The sequence below is a fragment of the Crotalus tigris genome, unplaced genomic scaffold (genome assembly GCF_016545835.1).
Source record: "Crotalus tigris isolate CLP2741 ecotype Arizona unplaced genomic scaffold, ASM1654583v1 scf7180000019042.1166422, whole genome shotgun sequence".
NCBI classification, from domain to species: domain Eukaryota; kingdom Metazoa; phylum Chordata; class Lepidosauria; order Squamata; family Viperidae; genus Crotalus; species Crotalus tigris.
The window spans coordinates 617,335-636,447 of NW_024097339.1; the positions used below are offsets into that span (position 1 = coordinate 617,335).

The 19,113-nt window shown below is 38.5% G+C and overlaps 1 protein-coding gene across 1 annotated transcript; it reads right to left on the reverse strand.

Moving 5' to 3' along the window:
• Nucleotides 1-4,125: 4,125 nt before the first annotated feature.
• Nucleotides 4,126-19,102, reverse strand: KLHL28 (kelch like family member 28). Its single transcript, XM_039358629.1, has 5 exons — nt 18,669-19,102; nt 16,339-17,237; nt 12,119-12,562; nt 10,404-10,612; nt 4,126-8,395 (listed from the first exon to the last, which is right to left on the reverse strand). The coding sequence occupies exons 2-5, from the start codon at nt 17,235-17,237 to the stop codon at nt 8,232-8,234; spliced, it is 1,716 nt and encodes a 571-aa protein (XP_039214563.1). The 5' UTR covers nt 18,669-19,102; the 3' UTR covers nt 4,126-8,231.
• Nucleotides 19,103-19,113: the final 11 nt, after the last annotated feature.

A 19,113-nucleotide genomic window follows, 5' to 3' on the forward strand; every position in this document is an offset into this window, starting at 1 on the left:
CTGCTATTGGGGTGGTTTCCTTTCTGCTCAGGTGGAAAAAGATTCTTTTCAACTAGATGCTGTTGTACTATCAGCTACCACACCAGTTAGTAATTTGAAAGTTATTGGTAAGCAGGTAATTGGCCTGTAGTTGCCTGGTGTTGCCCTTTTTGCTGGACTTTTCATTATTAAGTAGGTTTTCCCAGTTGTTAGCCACTTTTCAATTTCTCCTCCTTGTAGTATATTGTTGAACTGCTTGGCAATGAGTGGGTGTATAACAGTTAGATGTTTCAACCAAAACCCATGCAGTTCATCTTCACCTGGTGCTGACCAATTTTTGATGATGATGATGATTATATTAAATGCAACTGTGATTATGAAAGTGATGCTTATGTCCATTACAGGCTGCATTATAGCTATGAGCTTGATTGAAATCCCTCAAACCCCCCTCCCAATCATTAGACTCATGAGTTAACTGCAAAAAATTCAATTCCTGTAGTCTCCTCATGAGAAGCAACTGTCCTGAGTGCAAATGGGCAATCTTGTGATCTCTTTCCAAAAAGACTTTCTTTCAAGGATGTCTAGTCCACCACAGAACCCCACCTGAAAACTAGCTTTAACCAAACAATCCTTCAAGTTGACTCCTGGTGATTTCAGGAACACCTTCCTAAAACACATCTCTAAAGCTCTGTTGTTATAACAAAAACTGTATTTGTTTTTGTAAAAAAATTTTTATTTTCAATTTTACATTACATCATAAAAAATACTTCAGATAAAAATAAATTTATACACATAACTTTTGGTATTGCTCACCCATTTCCCCCCAAACCGCATCCACCCTCTAACCTCTTCTCTCACTTCCCTCTTCTTCTTCACTCTCCCCCTCTCCTTCTTCTCCTCAACCTTCCTACTTACTTCTCCCCTTCCTCCTATCTTCTCATTCCGGATGCAGTCCAGGAGAAATGCCCGAGCAATTCCTCTCTCCAAAATAAAACATAATATTATAAACAATGAAACTATTTCTACTTATCTGAGCTATTTAACCTTCAACCCATCCCCCTCCCCCCTCCTCCCTCCCCACTTCCCAGAGCCAAGTACAGGGTTATACAAACATATTAAACATAATCTATTTAAGTTTACTAATTATACAATAATCAAAATCATACTAACCCTTAACTCTCTTCAAACTTTAACATAATTTTATAAACAAATCTATTACTCATAAAATAAATGAAACTTTGTAGTTCCATATTTCTTCTGAACATATTCTATCCATCTTCTCCATACAATAACATATCTCTCTTGTGAATGGTCCTTTAAATAAGCAGCAATTTTAGCCATTTCTGCTAAATTAGAAACCTTAAATACCCATTCTTCTAAAGAAGGCAGAGAATCCTTCTTCCAATATTGATCCACCAATAATATCGCTGCTGTTATTAAATTCAACATTAAAATAGTTTCTTTAGCATCAAAATCCACAAAAATACCCAAAAGAAATAACTGGGGAGTAAACTTAATCTTCCTTTTAAAAACCTTTTGAATGTTCCACCAAATCATAATCCAAAAAGCTTTAATATTTTTACAAGTCCACCAAATATGAAAATAAGTTGCATCCAAGCAACCACATCTCCAACATTTAGATTGCAGGTTCGGGTACATACAAGACAACTTTTTAGGATCCAGATGCCATCTATAAAACATTTTATAAAAATTTTCCCTCAAGTTTTGAGCCTGCGTAAATTTAACATTTCTAATCCAAATTACTTCCCATAAATCCAATGAAATTGGTTCCTGAATATTCTGAGCCCGTTTAATCATACAATCTTTTACTAATTCTGTTTCCGAATCCAATTTTATTAATTCATTGTAAATTCTTTTAATATGAGCACCTTTCTGATCTTTAATCTGAATTACCAAATTTTCATCTGCTAAAGTAATTCCCACTTTCTTATCTAAGGTTCACCTCTCCACTATTTGCAAATATTGAAACCATGATTGTAAAATATTTTCTTGCCTTAACACATCTGAAGACTTTAGTTGCCAATCAGTACCCGACCAAATAAGTAACTCTTTGTAAGAAATATTATCAAAATTCACCCCCTTAGAAACCCCCTGGATTGCTTGTCCAGGAATCCCCCAAATAGGTATTAAAAAACTGTATTCTTAACATTCAACAATTCCTAGCTTCACAGAAGACAGTGAGGCATCTTAGCTGCATGTGCATAAACCATAATAAACTAGCCCACAATATTTGAGTCTAGCATTTTCTGTGAACTCAAAATATTTGAATACTTTTAGCTTTGAGAAAACCTTTAAGGGACATGTTGTTTTTTATTTGTCAATTAGGCTAATCAATTTTGTATAATTCATCTTAATGCTGTGGTTCATACTTTTCCATAGCTTCTTCTACTTTTTCCTTCTGTTTAATCTTTTTCTTCTGCTCCCAGTTATTATTATTATTATTAATAATAATAATAATCTATATCTTATATAAATAAAAATGTAAATGTTTGTTTGTTCAAAATCTTAAATCTCCGAAAGTTCTTCACCGATTGCTTTGAAACTTTGACACAACATTGCATTCGAATACGTGCGTGTTTTTATATAACTATATTATATAGATGTCACACCTGTGACAGGTAAAAACATGCTTTTTTGAAAAACAGCACCATCTGTTGGATATAAAAGCAACACACGCTACGATTTCAGACAATCTCTATATCTGCACAATGGGACAACAAAAAATATTGTATACCCACAAGCATTGTGAAATTAAACATATTACAAACATGCGCTTTCTCTTTTCTTTATTTTCCATTTAACCAGACTGAGCCACAGCAACACATGGCTGGGTACAGCTAGTAATAATAATAATAATAATGTTGGAAGGGACCTTGGAGGTCATCTAGTCAAACCCCTTGCTCAGGCAGGAAACCCTATACCATTTCAGACAAATGGCTGTCCAGTCTCTTCTTAAAAACTTCCAGTGTTGGAACATTCACCGCTTCTGGAGGCAGGTTATTCCACTAGTTAATTGTTCTAACTGTCAGGAAGTTTCTCCTTAGTTCTAGGTTGCTTCTCTCCTTGATTAGATTCCATCCGTAGCTTCTTGTCCTGCCTTCAATTATTGCATTCAGTTATTGTAAGTTATTGATATAACTTACATTATATTTCACATTCACTAATGCACTCCTTTAAGTAATTTTAGTTACTGCTGGATGTGTACATCTTTACAATTTCCCTGTTGTGATTTAAGTATTTTAAACATATTCTGTGTTTTTACTGCTAATCATAGAAGGAAGTTCAATCAAGTCAATCCATCCATCCATCACCTTGCAGCATAGAAAATTTGTCTCCAAAGAAGGCTGAGCATTTGCCTTGATCTATACCATTACTGGGTAATAAGTATTAGATCAGTGGTTCTCAACCTGTGGGTCGGGACCCCATTTGGGGTCGAACGACCATTTCACGGGGGTCGCCAAACAACGCAGTCCGCCATTTTTCCCCCACTTTTCCTTAGCTGTGCTATTCCCTTTTATTCTACTGGCTTTTGAAAGCCAATAGAATAGACTCTCTTGAATAGAGTCTAATTCTATTGGCTTTCAAAAGCCAATAGGAATTGTCCAAGCTGTCTCTGCCCTGCTGAGCCCGCCAAAAGTCCCATTCTGTAAACGGTGCTGCACCAGTTGAGTAGTCCTTGACTTAGGACCAGTTGAGTAGTCCTCAACTTACGACCGGTTGGGGGTCGCGGCATTAAAAAGGTTGAGAACCACTGCATTAGATAAAAGCCAACTGCAAATCAGGTTCCTTTGTCCCAGTCCATCATTTTAACTGTATATCAATGTATCATGGAGTAGTGATTAAAGAAACTTATTTTTAAACAATACCCTCCCCCCAAAAAACCCTATCATTTAGGCAGCCAATATAAAAGCACCACATACTGAGCAAAAACAAGGCCAATTGCAGCTGACTATCATGTCATGCAGCGCTCTAGGGATAGGCAAATAAGTTATCCATGATTACTATCTAATTTGCCTTAGCAAATTGAAATAAAAATGTGTTTGCTAAAGAATATTTCTGGTTTATCTGTGGTATTTAAAGATGAAGATAATCAAGTTAGATATTTTTAAAAAATACAACCAAGCCTTTTTGCCTTCATAAATTTATTTATTAACAGTGCACATTCAAATGAAATACTGTAGCAATAACAACAGAACATGACCACATTTAGCAAACAAAGGAGAAAATTATCTAGTGGCTTCCCACTCAACTATCATCTTTGTAAAGAAGGATGGCAGAGAGAGAAAGAACATGAAACTCTGCTGGTAGGAGAATGCAAACATAAAACAACACTACCTGTCTTCTAGCATCCACAATAAATCCCTCTGTGCAGGTCAGAATCATACTAAAAACTACTGTGCATGAAGGTTTAGAATTGGGTCAGAGAAGTGAAAACAGAGAATAGCATGTAAGGCAAAGAAAGGAATTATTTCTCAGTTCTTTTATGAGTGAAAGAAGATTTAAGGCAAGTAGGAGAGTGAGCTCATATTCTGTCATAGAATGGAAGGAGTTAACAAATGAACCTTGGTAGATGGCATAGAAGAAAAAATAGAGAAGAAAAAAAATAGAAAAAGACTGCCTAGGTTTGCCACATAACAAAAATATTTAGCCACCGCAATGCTCCAATCTTACACTCTAGCTCAGGGGTCCCCAACCATGACAACTTTAAGACCTGTGGACTTCATAGGCAGTCCTTAACCACATTTGTTTAGTAACCAAAGTGATGACTATGCTGAAAAAAGTGACTTATGACCGTTTTTCATACTTATGACTGTTGCAGTATCTCCATGGTCACATGCTCAAAATTTGGGTGCTTGGCAACCCATATTTATTTACAATGGCTGCAGCATCCCAAGGTTACATGATCACCATCTGAGACTTCCCAGCTAGCTTCTGACAAATTCAATGGGGCAAGCCAGCTTCAAAGAATGACTGCAGTGATTTGCTTAATGGCCACAGCAAAAAAGATCATAAAATTGGGCATGACTCAGTTAACAACCACCTCACACAGAGATGGAATTTCCATCCCAATTGTGGTCATAAGGTTGAGGATTACTTGTATTACATATGTATATAATGCTACCCTATAGTACATATATACAAAGCTGTGGGTTATTTTTCTTCCAAATCAAAGAAAAGCCTAAAAATAAACAGCCAGGAAATGTTAAAGTGCTTTTGCTTAATATTAAGTAAGTCACTTGAATGGTTTTGTGGAACTGGATGTTAAGCTAGGTACGTACTCTTTTAGGAAAGGCTTTCTCTGTAATGCTGAGCTATAAGCAGCTTATTGCAGCCAACAAATGTTAAAATTGGTTGTCCAATTTATCTACACTTGAGCAGTTCAGTGAATGGTGAAAGATACGCGACTATGATGAGTTCATTTAAATGTATTATTCCCTGTATTTTCTACAGAGATTCACTACTGTACTAGTGAATTCACTACTGTACTAGTGAATTTTCTACAGAGATTCACTACTGTACTAGTGAATTAATCTAATTGTGACTAAAAATAGCTATTTGTGCCTTAAGTTGTTTTTAATACAGATAGTCTACATAATTAAAGCAATCAACCAAATCTCCTTATGTACAAATATTAAGGTAGACTCAAATAAATCAACAATGTCCTTAGTTGAACTGCACAATAAGGGCCACCCTCAAACTGCCTGGAAATTACAAATAATTCAAAAAGTGCTATATTTAGAGTAATTAACTTCTTACTGGGTACATGCCATCACCCAAAGGGGGTGCTGAAGAATATCAAATGTTGTCACTGTCTGCACTCCTTTTTTAAAACAAAAGCAAAAAATATTCTTAACCCTGATGTTCAGATTGGCCAGTCAAAGCAGTTTGAGTGGATTCTTTGCAAACTATGCATGAACAAGGCAGATAACCAGAGGTGAACACTTCTTAAATCCTTCAGCTACAATGGCTTTTTTTTTTAGCGTTTTCCACTCCATGACCATTTTTCTCTCTCTCCTTGTTCAGAGTTATTTTGTCTGATTCTCAGATTCTCGCTATATGAGTACCTTCTCAAACAATTATCAAGTATTAAACATATTTTTCTAAATTCAAAGGCAGCTTGAAGAAAGACCTAAGACTGAAAAATGATTTAATTTTGCATTTTTATGAATGCAAACTGAATAACCATTGATACAAAACAAGCAATTGCTTCTACTGTTACACATGATTGCCTTCTTCAGAATCCAGGTCTCTCAAATGAGTTTCACTGAAATGAATGAGGATGTCCTAATTCCATGCATTAAAAAAAAAAATCAAGGTACATGTTGCATTATGCTATTATTGCTGCATAACAGGTATCAACTAGCATATTACAAATTGCTTGTTTCATAGTTGCTTCAAAACTCTGCTTAACTGAACAAATATCTAAACAAGAGTTTTAGGATTTGATAACATCTTCAAGTGTTGGTAGAAAAATGATGTTAAGTAGTTTAAGAAGTGTGCTCTTCTGGTTTTAATTAGAACATTGATTAGCTCATGGAAGAAGAAGAGCTTTTGCAGCTTGGTTAGCTGCCATTCTTATTACAGAGCACAAGTTTCTAGTTCACAATCTCCCCTTTCATGTAGATAGAAGTAAAAGGCTCAAAATATAGGTCAGCCACACATCTTATTATTGCATGTTTGTGAACACTACCAAAAATCGTGCTAAAGGGAGAGAAGGAGAAATGTACTTCCAAAGGAAGAAAAGGTAGACAAGAATAAACTGATGTACAACTCTTTTGACAAAACAGAAATATACATTGAAAAATACCTGAAAGAGAAAACTGTAGAAACAGTTTCAGTTATCTATGTGAAATAATATTAAAATATAAGGTCATGCTTTGTTCTCTTAGAACCTTAACAGTGGGTTTCAGGATGATCTATCGATGACCAGATTTCAACTTATTAGAGGAATTGTCCAATTACAGAACAATCCAACCACAACTGAAAAGTTCTGCTGAGTTCTAGGACATCTCAAAGCAATGTTTGGGGGAACTGTTAAGAATGCAGAGATAACTATCCAGTATTGTTACCTAATTCACTTTTTAACGAAGAGAACTATCTCTAAGGAAATCAATACTCCCTCCATTCTCTAATCTGTTCAGACTTCTGTTCTCCAAACATGCTCATCTAAGAAATATTAGCAAAAGAAAAACTTGATAATTTCACAGGAACAGAGAAGAAAAATAGTTATATTTCAATCTGGTAGCTATCATTACAAATCCTGCAATTCACCAATAACAAAAAAAATGTATTACTTTAATCAAAATTTTGCCTTAGTCCAATGCTGTACATATTCAATCAATCCCTCTTAATATTTCTAGCAATCTCAGCAATCTAATTGTTTAGCACCATGTCAGTCAATACACACTGAAGATTTGGTTGTACATTCTTTGTAGTCACTCGTGGGCTACATACCATAAATTTATGCACAGAGGTGGAAGATATTTCTTTTTGAAACAGTTACATGTGCGCTGGTATATCATTGCACATTATTTAATAAAACCCAAGACACACGGGCTTTCTCTACCAGCTTATAAGCTGTAGGTCTTCAGATAAAGGGTGATGTACAGACAGGTCCAAATAGTATAAGAATAAAAATAAAATTTTAAATGCATTGAGCTGAAAATAGCTATCCATTCTTATTCTCCAGTAAGTTACCCCTCCACCCCAAAAGGAGGAGGCGTATTAAGTGCAGATAAACAAATTATAGTATCAGATATTTACAAAACCTGCGTAATGGGTAGTGGGAAAAGGCAGCCCTTTAACTGTTCATAAAAAATGTGAAGCAATCATGGTCTCTATGTAAATATGGACATCTATTAAGATTGTGCAACATAGTCAAATGATCCCACCCCTTTAGCAATATTATCTATGCCAGTCACAGGAAGAGAAAGATCAAAGCTCTGAGTTTGGGAGTTTATTTGCCTATTGCAGACAACACAGTGCTTCTTGTATAAAGATAAATTATTTCAGGTCAATAACAGTATGCAGTTTGGATCCCCATTAGAAAGACAGTTCCATATTCCCTCCTTCTATTTCTTTCCTATCAACAATATCCAATTCTTGTTTGGGGTTCACCTGTTTGCATTACAATTAAGTCATCTCTCCTTTCTCCCATCTTGAAGAAATACAGCTTCTGCTTTGTACAGGTCAGGCATCTTCAGTGCTACTTGCATCCTCAAATGTATTCTTCAAAGTGCAGCCAAGCCAAAATTACAACGGCAGTACATCATACCAGCAATGTCCAGCCAGTTATCAGCTATAGGGTCATATTTTTGTACAGTATTAAGATAGGACGAACCTGAGTGTCCACCAACTACATAAAGATATGTATCAATTACAGCTGCACCAACTCCTATTGGGAAAGAAAAAAGAATATATATATATATATATTTAACATTAGAAAATCAAGTCCTTTTCATGGGAAAAACATGCAAACTAAAAAACCTCCCATAATTTAAATAAGTGTTAAAGAACTTGGGGTTGTTATGAGGAAAATGGGATGCAGGAGTATTACATATGTTCACCAACTTTAGTTAACCTAATCATCATCATAATGAATGTTGTAATGTGGAAGGTGGAAAATATCCAAAGGTCAGATGTTTTCTTGAGAGTGGAGAGGAACACCATAAAATTCTCCCTTCAACTCATCTCTTCACTACTCTTCTCTATTATGGAGCCTAGCAAAAGACGATAGTACAGGAAACTCAGAATAGAAATGGTCAAATATTACTTTAGTATCATGAAAATGGGTTAGGCAGAAAATGCTTTCTGGAACAATTCTAGGCCTCCAGGTTATGTTTTACTGCCATAAAGAGTTTTGGTTGAGGAAGAAAGCACCAGTTTATCCTTGAAAATATGAGTTGAAACGGCCATATTCTCTAACATCTAATAAATAATCAGTTGTGATAACAGCTCTGAGGACACTGTCCACTGCCTCAGGTCCAACATGGTCAAACTGCTCCCAGATAACCAGGTGAGTCTCTAATGGATCTGCTCCATGCTTGATTTCCAAAATTCCAATTGAGAATGGATTCAAGCAATTTTGTCTGTCAGACCCTTGACAAATTCCTCCATGATTTCCCAGTTGCAACTGAGGAATTGAAGACTGCATGTGTATGCTGATGGGATTTGGGAGAGTACATGTTCTGGCTATTCTGGGATTCTATCTTTTGTTCTTTTCTGTTTGGAATGCATTTTCAAAACAATGGGAAAAGGATGTTTACATTGTTGAACTGAATGAAATTGATGTCATGGGAGAGCCTGTGTGTGTTATGTTTGTTTGGTGTGGTGCTCGGTAAGTGTGTGAATTGATCAATTATAAGCTTTCACTCAGCTTAGAAGCTCTTTCTGCTAAACTGGATGCCAGGCTAAACAGAGAGCGAAGTCCTGTCTCTGCCAAAGAGTATGCCTTGTGAGTAAGTGGCGGCTGGCTGCTGTCTCTCCAGAAATGCTTCAGCTGTGAACATTTAGAATTAGGGGAGAGACCTCACAAGGACAGCCATCTATTCCTGACATCATCCTTCTCCAGTCATTTCTCTTGTGTGCCTATTCTCTTCATAAACTTAGCTTCTCCTTGGACTCTGCAAAATTTGCCTGCACTATACCTGTTAGCTGCCAGGACAAGAGGGAGAGGAGGATATGCTATTTCCAGAGGAAGATTTACTTTTATAGACTGTGCTTCATAGTTTGTTGTGATTTGTTGCGACCCTAACACCTGAGCCAAATAATAAAGTAGCAGGATGGAAATAAGGGTGATTCTGCAGCACAAGCATAAAGTTATGTTTGCAAATTCAAAAATATGGAGCAGTTCCCAAACACATAATTGCCTTACAAGGAGAGAAGTTACTAGGAGTAAGAAAAAAAATCAGCTTAGTTAGATTCATTAACAGCTAAAAGATCTAGAATGGTATTAAATGAATACCTAAGCAATGTTATTATTCATTCACCAAAATGTCTAACTCTAAAATAGGCATGCTGTATTTTCCATGCTGAAATCCATATTCCCACAAAACTAAGCTTCATTTATTTTATGCAAGGAAACCCTCCAAAACCCTAAACGGTTCAAAGTTTTGATGCCCACCCTCTTTATTAATTTAATCATCCTGTTCTTTTGCTTTCAGAGGAAAAAAATAAATGCAATCTTTGGCTGTAAATAGTTTGCCTATCTGTGTCTTAAAGTACTGATGATATAAATGCTATTCAAGTAAATCTCTCTCTTTCTTTTTCCAGGGGTTTTTGGTTTATCATAGCAAAGATAAGGTGTTTTTTTTTTTTTTTTAGGAAAAGACAACTGAATAGCACTTTGGGGCATTCTTACATGATATCCCATTTGCATAGAAATAGCACATTCAGTTTATTACCAGTTCGGGGTTCCTTCATTGGATGACAAACAGTCCATTGGTTTTGGTGTAGATCATACCGCTCAATGCTGGACAAGTGAGAAACACCATTGTGCCCTCCAACTACAAAAATGAAGCCTAGCATAACCCCAACACCAAAGTTTATTCTCTTGTCTGCCATTGGTGCAACTGCTTCCCAGGAGTCCTTGTTGGGATCATAACGTTCCACACTGCAGATGGAAACAAACAACAGAATTTAATGACAAGAGTTTCTACTGATTACTGCAAGATAGTACTGTAGCTGCGTTCATGAGGGATAATCAGCAAGTTGCAATTCCCACATGAATGCAGCTTCAATGGCCTCTTGAGATAGTCTATAATACAAGTTATAGTCAACGTATTTTGATAGCACATAAAACTCTACATTCAAGATGAAAATCAGGGACCAAAAGAAGAGAAAGGATTGAATATGGCTTAAGTATTAGGTGAAATTTCCCTAGTTCTAGGTTGCTTCGCATTCTCTTGATCTCATAAAAAGCTCAACAAGCTAATGTTATCCCAATTTTTTTTAAAAAAATGTAGCCAATAATGCTGGCAACCCCACCCTCCAAAAAAAAAAACCCCAAAAACAAAAACACACACAAAAAAACCCTGGCATTTGGGAAACACAAACCTTGCTTCCTTCAAACAGGCCATAAATCATGGCAATATACTGGCTTCCAGAGGCTCCTTCATTTCATTCCAGAACTTTCAAGCACTCTTAGTATTAATCACATACAAATCACATACTAAGTTATGTTCTGCTAGATACTGTGACGTTGTTTTTCCACAACAGGAAAGGGACTTGAACATTATACTGCAGCAGTGTTATTCCATGTTTGTAATGGTCTTTACATAACCAAGTTTTGATTCAGTTTTAGAACAATTTTAACTTCAGATTTAACTTTTTTTTAATGATTGCCTATTAAAATCTGCAAAATGGATTGGCTTAGAATTAAATGACATAAAATCTACTGTTGCTGCCAAGTTGGACTATAATTTTGTAAGTGTTTAATCTGGGGCATTTTTGCTCTAATTTAAAGCAGCAGACACATAAGAAAAATTACCATACTGTGTTCATATTATGCTCTTACCCATAATTAATTATTTCCCTAATATTTTAGAAAATTGGATTAACAGAACACACTCAACAATAAACTAGCCCCAAGTGCATTTACACAGCACACTTGCAAAAAATGTGTCTAGCATTTCAGTGTGTTATTATCTCAAGAACACAACCCCAGGCTACAGTACTGAAATTATGTTGCACTATACAAGGCTGAATTATCATATAATTAAATTTACATCATCAACCAGTTGCTCTAATAAAGGGCATTTAGTTAGAACGAATGCTTGGTTTCTGACATGTGTATGCACATGACCAATAAATACCACAATATGATTTAGAACCTAACCAAACATATAATTTCTTCTCCCCAGGTTTTGAAGAAAAACACAAGAATAATTTTAACAAACAATCCCAAGGAATTCCTTAGACAAATTACCTAAAGCAGGAATTAAACAAGACATTGTTACCCTGGGAATAATAAGGTAGAGGATCCTGCAAATTTCTGTTCTGCTGTATACCACCCAGTCGCTTTCCATTGAGAGGGGGCCATATAAATGTGATCAAATTAAATCAATTAATGTCATATATAATAATAATATATAATTGCCAAGCTTAAACATGCACTTGCCTGTTCATATGAGCTGGACCATAGCCCCCAATGGCATAAATCATTCCATCTAAAACAGCTGCAGCAAAGCAACTCCTAGTTTTGTTCATTGGTGCAACAGGCTGCCACGCCTTCACCTTTGGAATATACTTCTCCACTGATTGCAGGTAGGACTGCCCATCATAACCTCCCAAGGCATAGATTTCTCGTGATAAAACTGTTACACCCAGAGTACTTCGACTCTCATTCATATTCTCAATTGATGTCCAAGTGTTTGTATCAGGGTCCCAGCATTCCACAGAGCTTTCATGTTTCCGATAATTGATGCCTTGACACATGTGGGTTGCAATTCCTCCTATTACATAGATTTTCTGATCAAGGGCACAGATTCCAAATTCATAGCGAGGAACACTCAGAGGTGCTAAGCCTATCCAAGAGTCATTCTTAGGAAAATACATTTCAACACTGAAGAAGACAAAAAACAATCATGAGGCAAAACGAAATTTCAATATATCAAGAGCTGCTACCCTAATGGAATTTAAATATTTTTACTCTATGTCTCTTATTTCAAACGATTTTTTTTTTTTAAAAAAAATGCTGGTTTGAGTTGCTTGATATTGAACCATCTTCTAAACCGGCCCCTACACACAAAAACATTGTAATTGAATTAATGTTTTGTGTTAAGCATATATGGTTTGGTTTGGGCTTAAATTTTAAGGTAAATCATTGTGGCTTGAAAAATAATAGCTGATGGTTTAACAGTTATGTATGATCTCTGTAGTATATTCATTTAATTATAAACAAACCATTGCTCAGTGTGAGGTATATAACCAGTCTCTAAATCATAAGAATTGGAAAGAAATTCAGGATAACAAATCTTAAAAATAATTTTACTTTAATATTTATTTATATGAAACTAAACTAAGAATGCAATCATTTATGATTTGCTCCAAGAACACATAGGGAACACCTTCACACTTCCTTGGAGCACAACACATTATATCACTCAAACTTTACCAAAGCAGAGCTTTATTGTTCTGAAAAACAGCTCACCTCTTTAATGAAAAGATTGCTCACTGGAACTGAAAAGTCCTAAAAATATGGTCCATCAATGGAGATGAAGACAGTCAAGTGGCTGATTTGATTTTGTTGTTGCCATGGGAGTTGAATTTTTCATGGGTTAAATGTTTTTAAATGTTATAAGTCACCAGTGTCACCCATGTGTGAGTTCGGCGGCTATATAAATTTGTTTAATAAATACATAAACTTAAATTCTGTTAAATGGGCAAAATTTGGAGAGTGAGCCCATCCTAGGTAGTTTCTCATCTATCCTTCATAGTCTTTACTGCTGGTGCAAAAGAAAGTTAAATGTATAAGTAGTTCACATAAAATCTACTCTGCAAGATCTCCTAAACCTTTAGCTGAGCAAAAGGATTACCAGGAAGGGAATTTAAACTAATAGCTGCATCCATTCCATGGTGATTAATTAATAAAACTGACTACTACTCAATATCTGGACATAATGTAGTCAAGTAAAATATAGCCTTCAAAAGGTGAGGTAGGGATATAAGTGGGTTGTTGACTTTCCAGATGTGAACTCAATCATACATTTTACAGCTAACAATTTTAGGCAATGAAACTGATTACAGGATAATGAACCTCAAGATAGTTCTTTGTTGTGGTAACAACCCTAATAGTTGAGAAACAAAAATAATAAGACCATTCATACTTCTAATGGAATAGAAATTAGATTTGCAGTTCAATTTTGATCTTATTTCTACCACCACTTAATTGTGGGGGGGCGGAAGCCCTGAAATCTCTTTCCTTTTTAGTAAATGGGATAAATTATTAGACTAATATGATTAAGATATAAATATACTCCTGGACTAAAAGAATGCTAATAATTCTTACAAGGCTGTGACAGTGAGAACAGCAAAATGAAGAACATTCCAAATTATAACTCCTTGGTCAATTAGCTGCTATTCTAAGACAGCGGTTCTCAACCTGTGGGTCGCGACCCTTTTGGGGGGTCACATGAGCCTTTCACAGGGGTCACCTAAGACCATCGGAAAACACATATTTCCGATGGTCTTAGGCAGGGCTTGTCAACCGCCTTCTCTCCCTCCCCCTCTCCGCTCCACCTCACTTGTTTGTGGAAAATATGCTGCTTGGTGGCAGTCTGCACGAATTCTACCAAATGTGCCCTGCAGGGGGTGCATGAAGAGCGCAGGCGCAGAGCAAGGCCCCTCCCTCCCCAGAGACTCATTGTGCAGCAATCGGATTGACTTCTTCTCGTGCACGCAGGTCAGCGAAGGGGAGGCCACCGCAGCACCCAATTCCTGCGCCTGTCAGCTGGCGACCCCCGAACTTGCACTTATCAGCCGGGAGATCTGGCGATGGCCGCCGGTCTCCTTTGCCACCCGCCCGTCCTCGACTCCTCCTCCGCCCGTTCATGTCAAGCCCTCCGGGGCTTGACAGGGAGAGAGGGAGGGAAGGAGGAAGGGACTCCTCCTCTCCTAAGCTTCAAAGCACGATCGGCTTCCCAAGGGCGCCACAATTCTCACGAAAGCGGGGGTGGGGAGCAAAGGGGGCGAGAAAGCTCACGGCGGGCTCAAAGGAGCACCTGTCAGCGTTGGTGACTAGAAATTCCCCACAAACCCAGGGAAGGGGTGGAGAAAAGGAGCTCCCTTTGGGAGGAAACTGCCACCTTCTTCTCCTTGGCTTTGCGCTCTTCTGTTCCTCGGCAGCCGGGCTGCCAAGCCTCTGCTGGCTGGAACTTCCTTTCCTTCCCTCCCTCTTGGTCTCTTCCTCCTTCCCTCCCTCTCCCATTATCCCTTCCTTCCTTCCTTCCTTCCTTCCTTCCTTCCTTCCTTTTCTTCACCTCTCTCTTTGTCCCTCCTTCCCTCCCCTTGTCCCTTCCTTCGCCTCCCTCTTTGTCCCTCCTTCCTTCCCTCTTTCCCCTTGTCCCTTCCATCCTTCCTTCCTTCCCTCTTGTCCAGCATCGGGGCGAACCTCTACAGCTGATCCGCGCTTTTGCAGAGCAGCCAAGAAGCAGGTCAGCTGCAGCAGCTCTCCTTGGCTCCTGCCCAGCAAACTTGCTCAAGCTTTGCTAGAAAACATGCTGCTTGCTAATTTAGCAGAAGCGCGAATCAGTTGTAGCCCGGCGCTGATCCTGGGGCTTCTGCTAACTTAGCAAGCAGCATGTTTTCTGGCGAAGCTGAGCAAGTGAGCTGGGCAGAGCTCTCTTCTGCCTCTGGCAGCCTGTCCCCCTCCCCTTGTCCCTTCCTGGGCACGGAGGGGGAGAGGAAGGAAGGGACAAAGAGGGAGGGAAGGAAGGAAGGGATAAAGAGGGAAGGAAGGAGGGAAGGAAGGGACTAAGAGGGAGGGGAAGGAAAGGAAGGAAAGAAGGGACAATGAGAAAGAGGGAGGAAGGAGGAAGAGACTAAGGGAGGTGAAGGAAAGGAAGGAAAGAAGGAAGGAAGGGACAATGGGAGAGAGGGAGGGAAGGAGGAAGAGACTAAGGGAGGTGAAGGAAAGGAAGAAAAGAAGGAAGGGACAATGGGAGAGGGAGGGAAGGAGGAAGAGACTAAGAGGGAGGTGAAGGAAAGGAAGAAAAGAAGGAAGGAAGGGACAAGGGGAGAGAAGGGAGGGAAGGAAGGCAGGCACCCACCCCAGTCCCATCCCAGAGACCCACAGATTCCCCCCCCACAGGCACTCTGCAACCTGAGTGATCAGCTGGCCATGCCCCCTGGCCATTGATCACGTGACCCTGGGACACTGTGAACGTCATAAGTATGAATCAGTTGTCAAGCATCCGAAAGTAAATCACATGACCCTGGGGATGCTGCAACAATCATAAGTGTGAAAAATGATCATAATTTACTTTTTCAGTGCTGTTGTAATTTCAAACAGTCACTAAGCTAATTGTTGTAAGTCGAGGACTACCTATACTTTCCCATTTTTTCCTCTTTTTTTTGTCTTGATACCCCCCGGCCAGCTGGATCGGGGGTTGGGGGTCACCACAACATGAGGAACTATATTAAAGGGTCACGGCATTAAGAAGGTTGAGAACCACTGTTCTAAGGCTTCTGCATTCCAGACAAGCAACTGAAGGTTGCAAAACCTGTATAGTTTTCATCAGAAATAGGTTCTGCTAGCTACCTTGACTTGTGAACAGAAGAGATTAGCAAGACAAGCCTGCTTAAACCCAGATTTTTCTTGTTGTGGCTGTTATTTCTCACCTTTCCAAACAAGCAAAGAGTCCAGCTTTGCCCCCCACTGCACAGAGCACTTTAGGAGGGCAGCGAGGACGTGTAGTTAGTACAGTCTGATACGAAAGCCTGTGTTCAGGCATGAAATGGTACTTCAGAGCTTCATTCAACAGGTGTTTACAGGTATGATCATCACGAATCAGATGATTGGCTTCATAAAGTCTTGTGAGAAATTTAACACTCAATAGAGGCAACCGTACACAATGAAGTAGCTGCGCCAGAAATTTCTGACGCTCCTGCACATCATATTTGATCCAAGATTCCAGTGCATAAAAAACCATTTCCTCTGTAACCACATTCAAACAGTCATTGGAAACAATTTCATCCAGCTCAGAATGGGTAAGTTCAAAAAACTCTTCTGTTTGACAAACATCTTCAAAGTTCTGACAAATATATTTATTGGCAGCTGAGTACAGATCATGACAGCCATACGTCTCTGCAAAACGGGAGATACCAATACAATTGCCAGGATCCAGCTGGCTTTCTAAAAAGGTACAACACTCTTTCAGCACAAGCTTGATTTGCAAGAGATTGGCAGCAGGCAGAAGTGATTCCACGGTGTCTTGTGATATGAACACAGTCCCAGTATAGGCATATTCCACTATGGCCTGCAGAGCTGCTTCCGCAATGCACTGGAATTCTACTTCTGAGTTTTCTTTTTCAGAGAGATTGCCACTGAACATGGCTTTGAAATATGGACTGATACTAGCAAGCACAACTTTATGGGCATGGATCTTGACATCTCCAACTCGAAGGATGACATCACAAAGTTCATGGTGTTGGCGGAGTAAATTCAGGCCTTGCAGGAGTTGCTCTGAATGCAGGGGTATTAAATTAGCAATCATATAGGTTGGAGATGACTGGTCCATCTGTTAAAATAAATTTAATTTAAACACACTTTCATAATTTTTTAACTAATATACTTTCGACACATTCAAAGCAATATAAGGACTTGTGCCCTTGTCACAATGCAATGCAACTGCATCCGGTGCAAAACGTAGTAGTCTGTTTATTGAAAGGCATTACCACGTTATTCTAATTTTGTAGACTCTGCATTGGTTATCAATGGACTTCTAGGTGAATTTTAAAGTTCTACTTTGACTTATATGGCTTGGGACCTATGTACTCCAACCAGATTTGCCCATTCAAGGAATCTCTTGCAAAAGTTGTTCTATGAAGTGAATGGAACCAGAATGTACTGGTTTTGCAATATGGTATTAACATTATGGAATACCTCCCTCGAGATTATGAATGTCAACAGATTATTCTTTTTGCATTTTATTTCAAATCATTTCTATTTTTAAAAATCACTGAGCTTCTTTATCTTTCTCAATACATATCAGTATCTTGGCCTTCTTTTTGAATAAAAATACTGAAACTATTGTAAAGAGATTTTCATATTCTCCTTATATGTCTACACATCCAAATTATATTCCTTACACACACACACACAGACTACTTTTTTATTTGCAGTGATTTACCAATGAAGAGTCTGAATAACAGTAAGAAAATAAGAACTGGCCTGAAATAGAAAATTTGAGTTTGAAACATTACAAGTATAAAGCAAAAAATAACAAGCCTGCCTAAAGATAGCAATAAGACAATAATCATAGTATGGCTATATATTCTCTCTCTTATACTGCACGGTGTATGTGATCTAAGCTGGACGGCACTTTAAATTCTAAAAAGTTGTTTTAAGAGTGTACAGAAAAGCAACACATAGTGAGTCATTAAATTATTACCAGTATGTCTGTTATAGAGCTGCATTTATGTTCCCATTGCTCTAAAGCAACTTTTCAGTGTCAAATCATAAAACTGTACACAAACTTTTAAGTGCTTTATCTTTGAGCTCCATGAATTTTTATGACTATGGAATGCTCACTCATTTCTCACGATTACTTTAAAAAGCCTTATCACATTAATTAGTAAAACCTGAATGTTTTAGAACCACAAGTCTCTACATTATACCCCCCCCCAAAGTTAAAATCTACCCCTCCCTTTGAAAACCAGCAACTTCCAGCGTGTATATCTGATTATGATAACCTCAGCCCAAGGCAAATCAACTTTAACACCACTATTCTAGTCTCAAGATAAACATACTAGACATTACAGAAATTGCTACAAATTCATTTGAAAAACAAGGACTTCCCTCAGCCAGTCATCCCTTCCAACCTCCGTCTCATATTATGCTATTTTTTTCCCCTCGATATCGTTATCGAGCCACGCTCTTTCTGGCCCATGTTCCTTCATTTCGGCCATTCCCTCCCTCACAATTAATATCGCGGGGGAGGGTCACTCACCGGACTCAGGGGACTGCAGCCCGGGCGGGCGGGTGCCTCAGTGGGCTCCTTTCAGGCACAAAAACACAGCCAGACGCAGCGGAAGAGAAGAGGCGACGGCTGGCTGCGTCATTTCCGCTAACGAACCAGACTCCTCCCCCAAAATTTCGACTCCCGGCAGCCTTTTCACTATTCACGAGGAGAGCTATTACCCCAATTTCAAGTTTACATTTAAAACAAAACAAAGCAAAAATAAACTTCCCCTGGGTGTAGATAATTATAGCACCATCAGCTCTGCTATTTCTCTTGTTTCGTGAGGGGTTGGACTACATACCCCGGCGCGCACTGCGCGCCGAGGCTTCCTACGAACGTTCTACCCGCGAGACCCGCCTGAGCGTTCTTTCCACCCTTCGCGGCTTATCTTCGTTTTCTATCAAACGATTGACAGGCGCCGCAGTTCTCCTCC